The sequence below is a fragment of the Carex rostrata genome, chromosome 8 (genome assembly GCF_964058835.1).
Source record: "Carex rostrata chromosome 8, lpCarRost1.2, whole genome shotgun sequence".
NCBI classification, from domain to species: domain Eukaryota; kingdom Viridiplantae; phylum Streptophyta; class Magnoliopsida; order Poales; family Cyperaceae; genus Carex; species Carex rostrata.
The window spans coordinates 7,729,667-7,741,755 of NC_135925.1; the positions used below are offsets into that span (position 1 = coordinate 7,729,667).

A 12,089-nucleotide genomic window follows, 5' to 3' on the forward strand; every position below is an offset into this window, starting at 1 on the left:
TAAATATAAAATTCATTCGAGTTTGAATATATATATTAAAGAGAGAATGTTGTTAAGAGTTTATTCTCGCACTAAAATGTTTTTTTCGTTAGTGTTTTAACCATGATCCATACAAGAAATATCATGTGTTGGAGGAAATTAAACACGAAATAAAGTAAAAATTAAAATTAGCGTTCCCAATTCCCGTTATTTTTTTTTTTTTTTGAAAACTTGATAGTAGCTATCAAGGTTCGTGAGGGGGAATCGAACTCTCGACCTTTGGGTATAACAACTCTAGGACATTTTCCTAACCAATTGTGCTACCTCCCCTTTCCAATTCCTGTTATTTCACGTATCCTGTGTTGGTGCATCAGAATTATCATGCACGCATCAAGTTCGCTACTTCGCTGGCGACGGACGAATGTTTGGGCACTGGTGATTATCATCTGTCTTGACTCTTGCAACTTTTGTGTCCTTCAGATTTCACCTCCAGCAGGGATTTTTCTTTTCAATCTTCTAGTATGCACTGGTAGCGGCGGTCCTCAACAAGTTATCAATTCGAGATTTAACGTAGAGATTCATGCACTCAATAAAATCCTTCTCTGTAGATACAAGGGCACGGCTGTATATCCAACGGCCCAGATATAAACTCAAATTCGAGATTAACCTGGTGGCCTGATTCAAATCTGACGGTCCCGATCTAAACTAAAAAATTTGGTTACTTTAGGAGATCCGAACTCGCACGCAACGTGTGCAGTAGAGGATAAAGACTCCCAGAAAACGTGATTTAGAACACTGGACTACATCACGATACTGGAAAAAGACGAAGTGGAAGAGACGACCTCTTCATAAAAAGAAATAATAATATCACGAGTTTATTTATTCATGGAGAAACATTAATGATAGTGACGCTACAAGTTTAATTAGGTCAATATAATGTCAGCAAACCAAATGCCAAGATCAAGCACATAAAATAGTTATTGTCCCTAGAGGCAGACGTGAGGCGGGATCAATTTTCCTGGGTTCATGATGTTATTTGGATCTATCACACTCTTTATTCTCTTCATGGTTCTCAGTGCCCCAATTCCCAGCTCTTCTTCCAAATACTGATTACAAAAGAATGTGTAACATGCAATTAAATGATGAATCAGCAAAAGTAAAGATGGGTGAATCTATTAACATATCAACAGAAGTTGCTCAGAAGACCAAGTTAGAAGCTGCAGATTCAATCCAATGTTAGATTGCATTCTAATGTTTGCAAACCAATTCTTGTCCATTGATATATATATGTTAAACTCATCATTCTACAATAAGGAGATATAAAATGTGCTAAACATGAAGACATGCGAGAATTAGAAGCATGTACCTTCATTTTCCCAGTACCAACACCATGCTCTCCTGTGCATGTGCCTATCATGCACAAAAATATTCAAATTAAGGCCTCTACTGGTATCTGGTTCAACAATTATTGCAAGAGAAATTCTGCCAAGGGATAATAATAGCCCCTTTATTGCAGGTAATAAATTACTTGATTGCTTATTAGGTAGGTCAATACTGAATTCAGTTAACAGAACTATTCTTATGAAATATGTATTTCTAATTAATGTTGTAGGCTTGTAGCTTGCTTTCAAAACCAATTATATGTCAACAAACAAGCAATCAACTCCTGTGTGCAATAAAGTATTTAATAAGGAAATTGTACCTTCCATTGATAAGGCAGTGTGAACCATCAAATGGTTAAGTCTCTCAGCTTCTTTCCTTTGTTCTTCATTATTAGGGTCGAATAGTATAATAGTGTGGAAATTTCCATCACCCGCATGAGCAATGACCATACTAAATAATCAGAACCAGATGCAAAATCAGTCAAACAGTTACAAACCCATATAGTGTTACGTATAAAGTACTCACTTCACAGCAAACAAGATGTATGAAATAATGGAATTCAGGAATCGACCTATTGCAGGAGGTGATATTACCACAACAAGGAAGATGCATCAAGTTGTTCCTTTGACAATGATATACATTCTGCTAGCCTTGATAAAGGAACACATACGTCCTGAATAACAAAGAAATTCATTATCAAGAGAGTATTCTAAACAAATGCATACATAATTGGTAAACACCTTGCCTTGGTGGCCTGTTTGCAAAAGTAGGAATTGAAGTAACAGTAAGTAAACGATAAAGGAGAATTATTGGTCAAGTAACATAATGTACAGCGAACTTATATTTGAAAATACCAAAAGAAAATGAAAACTATGAATAAAGGTAAAAGGAACACGATAGACAAACTGTAATCATAGCTTCATATCCAGGTGCCATTGCAAAACCAGCCCAGAGTGCCTCCTTTCTTATCTGTTAGGAACAATTTGGCCAAACAATCAACTAGAAGGAGGAGACAGTTTAACTATAAAAAATGAGAAAAAGTTATTTGCAAAAAATATTTCAAGGGGGAAATAAACCAAACTTTTTACAAGGCTAACCTTCCATAGTTCAGTTTTGGCCTCAGGCTCTTCAACGAAGACAAAATCAGTACCTTTGTGTTCAGTGGCAATTTTCTGAACTATCAGGGTCTGTTCCCGTGCATATGCTTCTATAATTACAGAATATTAATTGATTTTAGAACATTCATGTTGACAAGACATTAGGAACTGAAAGATGAGGTACTAGTTAGGTTATCATATTTATCAACAGTTTTCGCAATGTTTTAGAAGATTGAGGGCTGATTTGCCACTACAGTATTATGTACCAGGGTAAATATGTATGGTAGTCCTACAAAGTTGGTTGTCATACACAAATTTAGTCGATAAAAGAAAGTATAGCAATAACCTGTGCCAATGAACTCAAACATTAACGTAGGCACTTCGGGTAAGTTTTTACCATTGGCCACATTAATTGCTCTTACTTGAACTTCATCCAAGAGCTCCACTCTAGACACCTACACAAAGGGTGAAGAAAATTCTTCCAGCAATGGCAAAAGAAAATATGGACGAAAAATAATCGATAGTGAAGGTTCAAAAGTGTATGGTCCTTTGCAGTCATAGAGTCATTTAGTGTTCAGCAGTTTGGCAACAATAAGGTGATCGATAAACCATTCTACTGGCATTTCCTTAATCAATTATTTCATGTTCTACAAAGCACTATCAAGTATGAACATAATACATGTGCTAAATAACACAACATATTAATTGTACCATTTAATACTTATGATACAATAACAGCATTGGAACCCCTTGATAGGGTTTATGACTTTATTATTTTTTTAACATCGTTCTAGCATGGAAGGGAACATATAAAAAAAATAACTCAGAACTCATAAAGACAGTAATGACATAATACTGTTTGGGTCTTAATAATCAGTATCAAAAATCCCAAACTAAAGGTACCCCATTATATCAAATTGCCGAATTTATTTAGTACTCGATATTTTCCACTAAATGAAATCAATAAACAGATGTTTCCTGCACTAAACTAATATTTCTATGTTAGAAACATTGGCCCTTGAGGCCACTTCCTTTCAAGAAAAATGAAATCAATAAATCACAGCTGTATTCTGGTTTATTGGCAAAGCTGCTAAACTGCAGGTTGTTCCATATTTTGTGCAGCAGGGTTTAAAAAATGATAAAGCATCCTGTAATTTTTCTTCATATATAAACTAGTAGTCTTTCACCAACTACTTCAAAAAAATGATAAGAGTCATATAGTGGTGATAAAGCACAATATTTAGAAGCTTAGATAAGTCGAAAAAATATATTTATCTTTAATATATGTGCGTGATTCAAGAAGCCAGAATTGTTCTTCACCATGCAATAAGTCGCATTTTGTAATTAACCCAATTAAGCCTCAGTACACTCTCAATTGAAAAATGTAACACGGCCTTAATTTAAGCATGGCTAATTGTAGTGTGCCACAATTAAAAATCAACCTACCACATCTGTGTAATTGAATCCAAGTCAAGCACAAAAAAATTTAAAGAAAGGCTAAAGTTTGATCAGAGCAATAGTAAATGTGGTACCAGTAATTGGCCGGTAAAATAAACCCTGGTACTATTACCATGATACCCGACTTAATGCTTGGATCCAATCAGAAGCACTAACCTGTATACCGGAATGCATTGTCGCAATAGCAACATCAGCAGCATCCTTTATTGTTGGAAAGTTACACATTGCAACCTGAACAATATTCATTTCACCATTCTTAGAAATGCGTTATAATACTTTCTAGAGAAATTCCTATATACCACAGCATAAATAAATTCATAACAGCTCATAAACTGTGTGTCCTGGATAATATCATCCAAATGCATGAATCAAAAAAGCCCATGAAAGATTTTAATAACTTCTACATCTTGCCTCATTGAAAACAATAAAAAAAAAAAACCTTCAGTTCCATAATATACTTTAAATCCTTCCAGAACTTTAAATCTCAGTTCAATATATACAGGCTTTAATGACTTTTAACATAAGGCAGGGGTCTCTACATAATTCATACCCGCCTTTTCAATTAGCTCGGTTTACCATGTCTTCTTTCGAATTTGAAAAAACAATCTCTCTTTTATGGAATTCTTGAGAAATGTATTAGCAACCAGTTGTTGGTAGTTCGGTTATCATTCCCAAAATAAAGTAATCAATCATGCAGAAAATAGACGATGGAAAAAGGAGAGGAAGAAAAAACATACAACCGAATGTGAGGGAAGCTTCTGAAGACGTAGAGTGACCTCGGTAATAACTCCCAAGGTGCCTTCACTTCCAATCATCAACCGTGTCAAGTCATATCTGACAAAAACATTTGAAAAGCCTATCAGTGCACAATTCATCTAGTTGGAAAGATACGCCATTGAAAGTTCAAACTGATCCTTCTTTTCAAATTTTGAATATAAATTGTTTGTTGTAAAAAAACAAAGAAAGAAAGAAAGTTCAATTGATCCTTGCTAAGGCAAAACACTGAAACAGTGATGCACACGATGCCACTTTAAAACCCATGAAGAAATTAAAATATACACACTATGATGCACAAATGGAGTTGATCAAATGTCTAATAATGTAAAAATATTTCTCTCAAAAAATATATATAATATACCCAGCTGCACTCTTTCGAGCACGAGAGGCGGTCTTTATAAGTTCACCATTTGCTAGGACTACCTGCAATTCATGCAAAATATACATCCTACATAAGATGCAGAAATTTCAGCCAGTACTTACCTTGATTATGCTTCAATGTTAAATTAAGTCTTTTTAATTTAATTTTAACTGTACATTTAGAGTAAATTCAGCCTCAATATGCCCTTAACAAGCGGAAAGAGAAAGAGAGGAACCTGGAGGCTGATAACATTGTCACGCATTGTTCCATACCTAAAAACTAAAGAATTGGTAGTCAAACAAAAATTATTACTATAAAAATTTGTATAATTTAGAGTAAAAATTGCACATTAAACAATGATGGAAACTACCTGACAGCCAAGGAACCAGAACACCGTGTGGCACACATTCCTCCAATAGTAGCACCAGGTCCTTTGTGTTTAGAACAAAATTTTAGGCTAAATAGGTAATAATTGATGACATGCTTAGTTATGTACCAGAAAAGTTGAGATTGCAGGTAGGTTATGGACTTTGGGTTCCAACAAATAAATAATTAAAGAGGAAATGCTTTTTCATACCTGGATCTAGCGGGAAAAATAGGCCATATGGTTTCAGATATTCATTAAGTTCGATCCATCCAACTCCTGGTTCAACCACTACATCCATGTCTTCAATATTCAGCGATTTCACTTTCTGTGACATTAAATTATAATCATGAAATCATAGCAAAACACTATAGACATATAAAATTATTAGGATGTGCAGATCTTACATTCATCAATGTCAGGTCAATGCAGACTCCAGCACTAGGGGCTAAAGTGTGGCCTTCAATTGATGTTGCTCCACCATAAGGTACAACAGGAATCTGTTCAAATTAAAAGGAAAATAAACCACTAAATTATTTTGTAAGCATAATGTAGTCAAAACAACATCTGTCAAGATAGAAATATTTCATCACTAGCATCTGAACCTTGAGAAACTCTAGAGAAGAAATAATTCTCTTAGAAATTTTATGTCACAATATGAAGGTTCTCATCAAAGCTTATCAGATCTATATTTCAGTTCTTTTAAATTTTATCTTCCATTTTCCAGCAGTCGTACCTTGTACTTGTTACATGCTAGGACTATCTTCTGCACTTCATCCTGGGACCTGCAATGTCAAATAAGAAATATCATTTGCAACCTGGAAAATACCAGATGAAGAACAACTTGAGGTGCTCTAAACAGTTTAGACCTATATATGGCCTTGTCGGTTGTTTCAAGATCAAATACATAAAACACTCAAAAGACAAAACAAATGTCTTAACAAATCAGTCACCAGTATTCTATTTTGATTGAGTTCACAAAGCAAGGCAGAGATCTTGTATTAGATTACCTTGGATAGACAACAACATCTGGAATGTTCACTGCTCTGTGGAAGCTGTTTTGTGGTTTCCCATGAAAATACCTCTCATCATAATCCACTGTCACATTATCCTGCCGTGAAAACTTGTTAAACAAATACAGAGTAATGTTACTGAGCAAACTAATTTAAGAGACCACGACACAATTTCTAGGGATAAAATCAGAAAAACTTCTGGTATATATATGTGAATAGAATGTAACCTGACCAGGACATCTGAGACCTGTAGGGATGATTTTAGTAATTCAAAATAGTAAAATGTCTTATTTTTATTTCATTCTTTCCAGGGGTAAAAAGGATGACTGGGTTCCCGAGTTCCTTGCCATTTTCAAAATAGCCGAATTGACTAATCCGTGTGGTAGTCTACATGAAGCAGGTGTGCTCACTGAGAGAAATTTGGTAAAGGCATATCCCAGTGTATGTTATACTAAAATCAGTTGACTTAGTTCTTTTTTATTGGAAAATTATTTAAAGCAAAACAACTTAACTCACCCAATCTAATGTGCTTTCATGTGTTTTCTTTATATTTTTATGCGTGTGAAAAAAATATAGAGCACCTGAAGGATTGATCTGAGTTCTGCTACAAACTCTTCTGGTAACCTTTTATGAGAACCTCTGACCACCAGGTCAGTACTGTCCTTCCCTCCTACTCTATATCATACAATCCAAAACAAACAGATTACTAATCCAATGATAAGAAACAGTCATTACGTAGTTTCACACAATCGAACATATACCTCTGACCAAGGCCGGGCTCGCAAAGGGCAGGATATTCGATGGTAAAGGCAATCGAAGAAGCGGCGGCGGCGAGAGGGATGAGGAAGCGGGGCCAGGAGGGGGGAGAGCCGTCGGAGTTGGATCGAGTGGATTGGGAGGAGATGGAAAGGAGGGAAGAATAAGTGAGAGGCGGTGGATGGAGAAGGCGAGACCGGGAGGAGGCAGCGAGGCGAGAGATGAGATTAACGAAGAAGACCATTGCGAATTTCTTGAGATGAGAGAGAGAGAGAGGGGAACTAGAAGGGTGGAACCGTGGAAGCTCCGAAGCAGTGGAGCCTGTGGAGAGGTCCGACTTGTGTACTTCCAGGGGGTTCTTAATTCGAATCACATCTCTCCATTACCTGAAATGGAAATCTTTTACAATTAGTTGATCTGAACCGTTAACTTTAAATTAGCACGAATCTCAAATCCAAATAATACTGCCCCATACGTAAGTCCGAATCTCAAACCATCTGAGATTTAATATCAAACCGTAAAGTGAGCTGGATCCTTCTACGGTACCTGAGAGAAGCTGGATCCGTTTTTTTTTTTTGAGGGGATCTTTTTTCTTTTTCTTTTTCGTCTACGTAGTCAACTGCATTCTTTTTTTCTTTTTTTTTTCGTTTTCTGACGGTTTTATCGGAGATGGCTGATTAACACCACTAACTTTTTTTATTAACAACCATATTCAAATATTTTAATTATCTAGTACTTTATTCTTTATTAATTAGTTTTAAAGATAAATATCTCTTACATTAATTGTACCGTTATTTTCCCTTAAAAATATATATTGAGTTAATATACATATAAGATAAATTAAAGAATTAATGAGTAATTATAAAAGAATTTATAACGATAAGGATATACAATATATATCGAATAATTGATGATTAAGCATTAAAAGATCTAATTTTTTTAAGAATATATATACGACTATATATTTGATCCAGAGTCAGATAAAAAAAAACTCTATCACTATGTATAATGTTTTATACATGTCATCAATTATATACATCGAGATTATTCTATTTGAATTAGCATTTAGCACTAATAATTAATTTATTGTGCATGCCAGCATGCGTGTCTATGAGCGCTTGATAAATTTATAAGCATACGATTTTTTCGGGACAAATAAATTTTAAAAAAAATTGCACAACGCATTGTAAATACATCTAAATAATAATTCTGTAAAGAGAAAATTGATGATCTGCATGAATTGTCATGATTTAATCTGCGAGGTGAATTCAATTAATACTAACTGCATATCTGTGTGCATCTCTGTAACAAAATGTACAATTTATTTGCATAACCCATGTATTTTGACAGAACATATTTGCACACTGGATGTATTTTTTTGAATTAGCACAAAAAAAATATTGTGTATGTTAATTTTATTCTGAAACTTCTTTTATTTTTCTTCTTATATGGCTTCAAATTAATGATGAGGCATGATCTGATGAAAAACACCAATAAGCTATGTAGCATGATGTAGCACTCTCGTAATTTGACAAGTTTGATCTAATATTAAGGGATAATTCTTATATATGTATATCTATTTTTTATGATACATTTAACTTTTACGGTGGATATATTTGAAAAAAAAATATGATTTAAATTAAAAAATCTAAAATTGTAGATGTGTTCTCAATTATTTAGTAGTGCGGGATAAAATAATTTAGTAGTCTTGTGTCAAATAATTTTAAAGTTTTAACTGTGGAATTTTAGTAGCATTATGATAAAATCAAATTTTGAATCGGCTGAAATTCGAAATACACTATATCTAAATAATTTAGAACACATTTATAATCTTAATGTTTTATTTTGAATGATAATTTTAAACAATCGAGAACACATTTATAATTACAAAAGTTGGATGTACGTTAGAATTATTCTATATAAAATTGGTAGAAAAAAAATTTGAAAACATACTGTTTTATATATATATTCAGAGTCTCTGTTTATTTTTTTGTTACTAAATCTAAACAAGTTAAAACTTAAAAGTCAATGCAATGAAAGATATTATTCAAAAACTTTTTCTTTTTTATTGACACATTTAACCAGTTACGTACGGGCCTTGGCATGAATAATTAACTTATTTAACTAATATCCAAAGGTACATGCATGTACAACAAGTACTGATCACATTAAAGATCAAATATATTGATACAGACATTTATTCAATTGAAAGCGAGAAATGACCGAAATCAGAGGCTAAAACCAAATTCAAAATTCACATGCACTGTGTTAGTTCAAAAAGGGGGTTCGAACCAAAATTCACTAATTAGTTCAAAAATAACCCATTCGTGAAATAGATAAATCCACTAATTAATCTTTGCATCTCTATAACACAACGACTCGATCGAGAATGAAAATCAATGTGCTCTCGCAGCTTACAAAAAAATGACCAACCATATACGTATGCATTATATTAAAAATTGTCTGGCATCCAAAAAAAAAAACTTCAAAAGCCTGTATTTTTCAACCCATTGGTTAAATTAAGCCGATCGACCGGTCATTAGTCAAGATTGGCAATGGATCTGCCAAAATTCCTTAATGTCCTTCTCCAAGCCTGCGCAAATATTTTTCCTATTGTTAGTTTCGTTTGCCAAATGTAAGGCGAGAGCAAAAGTAAAATTAGAGTTGTAAATAACGGTATGTGTTCGTCGGACAGATAAGGTATCGTCAAGTGATTAATCGGAGCCTAAACGGATGTTTTTTACAACACTGAGTAAAATTAAGACGGAAGCAAATTTTATTTTCATTTCCTTTTTGTAAGGATAACCTGGACTGAACCTGAGACTACTTGACAGTACGGCATAACATATACAAAATCAGCTAATGGAGGTCACATTAGACCTGAAACAATGCAGTGATTGATTTGGTTGAAGCCCTTGTAGCTAGCCTCCTTGGATCAAAACGATGTAACCTGTTTATGGAATGAGCCGTAATAGCTTCAAGTCGGGCAGCTTCATTCGCATTGACAGCATCAGTTACGGCCTGGATTACCTGATCCTCTACATTTTGCAAGTTTTTGGCATCCCGGGCAGCGTCCCGAGCTGCCTGCATGTCGATCAACAAGTAACAAATAACACTATGAAACCATGAAATATATATAATTTCAGGAAACTCATCAGAAAAATATCATCATTAATTAACATTAACATGGATATTTTTTCCTATTGTCTTCATATTTCAATTTAATTTTTCCGTTAATTAATTAGTTCAGGTTCCAACCATGTTGATGGAGGCTTCCTTTAATTAATCATTGATGCATATGCAATGTCTTGCTCTTAAAATACAAACAAAAAAACAAACCTGAAGTGTTATATCGATCCAACGGTCTGATATAAGCATACACGATTTGAAAACCCCATGGTCCCACTGCCCAGCTTCAGGTTCAGCATCTCTTCTAGTATAAACGCCATATCCTTGCATTTGATTTTCGTGCCATGATCCCTCATATTTGTCACCATTTGAGAAAACGCAGGTACCGAGTCCCAGGCATGTGTCGTTGTAGTACTCTCCTAGATACATATCGCCATTACTGCAAAAAAATAAATAAAAGTAGTCTTCATAATTTCTGAGCATATTTACATAACACTTGAATAAGCGTTTTGGCATAACTCATAAGATCATATATACCAAAAAAGAATCAAGATTGATTTATTTATTTTACTTTAATTGCAAAAGAATATCTGAATACATATGCAAGTTCATTAATACGCAACTTTGTTTCCATTCCTGAAACATATACCTCGAAGTACATATCTTCATATCAAAAACCTTTGCTTTCTTTTAATCTCTAGTATAAAAAAAACAATCATTCAGAAGACTCAAGATCGATGAAGAACAATAATAAAAAGAAGAAAAAAACCTGTCACGGCAGACACCCAAACCATGCCTCATGCCTGTCTTGAATCGGCCCTCATAAGAAGACCCATCAATACAGGTCTCTTTCCCCATTCCATGTGTCTCATTCCCCAGCCACTGTCCCTTGTATTGGTCGCCATTACGGTATTTCATGAACCCATACCCGCTTCTCTTCCCTTCCAAGAACTGCCCCTGGTACACGTGACGACCAGCCATGTCCTCGACCCCGTACCCATGATAGACCCCTTGAACCCAGTCTCCTCCATAGGTGCGCATTCCTGGCATCATCATCACCCCTCTCCCATTGCGGATCCCTTCCGTAAACTCCCCAGCATAGATACTTCCATCAGGGAGCAACTCTACGGCATGGCCGTTAATTCTTGATACTCTGACGGCCGACGGTTCATCTCGATAAAAGAATGTCGGGCGGTTGTTTGTGAAAAATGACTGAAGATCAGTTCTTGAGACAGTCTTGAAGAGGAAATAAGCGAGGAAGAGAATGGCAACAACGGTTAGGTGGAGTAGGATTTTATGGAGAGAATAAATCAGACAGCACGCCAAGAGGGAGAGGAGAAAAAAGAAGACAGAGCACTGCATGGTGAGTGTGGATAGAGGGACACGTGGGAGTGAGAAGAGAAGAAAGCGCTTCGTCCTGATCATCCGGGGTCGATGGGGTGGATTCTCTAAATCAGGCGCTTCATCATCAGCTGAGAAGAGGAGGCGGGAAGACATGTTTCTTCTCATGGTTAGAGGAGAGGAGAGAATCAGCAATGGCTTTTAATTAATTAGACTGGGGGAGATAATTAGGGAGCAGAAAGAGATAGTGAAGACTGAAGAAGAGCAGTGGGCTTTAAACTTGCATTATCGTAGATTAACTGTGGTCTGTGATGGTTAGGAATTCGTATCACCTAAGGTCACAGAATATTTCTGTTTCGATCTAGACCGTGCAATCAGAATTCGCACTACTATTAAAGTGGAGCTGTGCGTTCACCTCGAGCCAGATTGGT

General features: G+C 35.3%; 2 protein-coding genes across 2 annotated transcripts; both read right to left on the reverse strand.

Annotated features, from left to right (window-relative positions):
• Nucleotides 1–805: 805 nt before the first annotated feature.
• Nucleotides 806–7,520, reverse strand: LOC144558427 (FAD-linked oxidases family protein). Its single transcript, XM_078307277.1, has 18 exons — nucleotides 7,194–7,520; nucleotides 7,014–7,107; nucleotides 6,430–6,530; nucleotides 6,156–6,204; nucleotides 5,827–5,919; nucleotides 5,633–5,747; nucleotides 5,426–5,486; nucleotides 5,291–5,327; nucleotides 5,056–5,117; nucleotides 4,655–4,751; nucleotides 4,074–4,148; nucleotides 2,806–2,914; nucleotides 2,460–2,569; nucleotides 2,269–2,331; nucleotides 1,956–2,035; nucleotides 1,682–1,812; nucleotides 1,346–1,389; nucleotides 806–1,085 (listed from the first exon to the last, which is right to left on the reverse strand). Exons 1-18 carry the CDS (start codon nucleotides 7,430–7,432, stop codon nucleotides 966–968), a joined length of 1,680 nt encoding a protein of 559 aa, XP_078163403.1. The 5' UTR covers nucleotides 7,433–7,520; the 3' UTR covers nucleotides 806–965.
• Nucleotides 7,521–10,062: 2,542 nt separating this feature from the next.
• On the reverse strand, nucleotides 10,063–11,826 carry LOC144558527 (uncharacterized). Its single transcript, XM_078307368.1, has 3 exons — nucleotides 11,087–11,826; nucleotides 10,528–10,756; nucleotides 10,063–10,272 (listed from the first exon to the last, which is right to left on the reverse strand). Exons 1-3 carry the CDS (start codon nucleotides 11,824–11,826, stop codon nucleotides 10,063–10,065), a joined length of 1,179 nt encoding a protein of 392 aa, XP_078163494.1.
• Between the last annotated feature and the right edge of the window lie 263 nt (nucleotides 11,827–12,089).

Bases quoted from the DNA above. Each gene is read 5' to 3' on its own strand.
- LOC144558427 (XM_078307277.1), bottom strand. From the start codon at position 7,432: ATGGTCTTCTTCGTTAATCTCATCTCTCGCCTCGCTGCCTCCTCCCGG. The intron at 5,118-5,290 runs GTTCCTCTCTTT...CATGAATTGCAG, and splicing joins ACAATGTTATCAGCCTCCAG to GTAGTCCTAGCAAATGGTGA. The intron at 1,813-1,955 runs GTAATATCACCT...CTGATTATTTAG, and splicing joins GATGCATCTTCCTTGTTGTG to TATGGTCATTGCTCATGCGG.
- LOC144558527 (XM_078307368.1), bottom strand. From the start codon at position 11,826: ATGAGAAGAAACATGTCTTCCCGCCTCCTCTTCTCAGCTGATGATGAA. The intron at 10,757-11,086 runs GTTTTTTTCTTC...ATTTTTTTGCAG, and splicing joins TTGGGTGTCTGCCGTGACAG to TAATGGCGATATGTATCTAG. The intron at 10,273-10,527 runs GTTTGTTTTTTT...ATCGACATGCAG, and splicing joins GGATCGATATAACACTTCAG to GCAGCTCGGGACGCTGCCCG.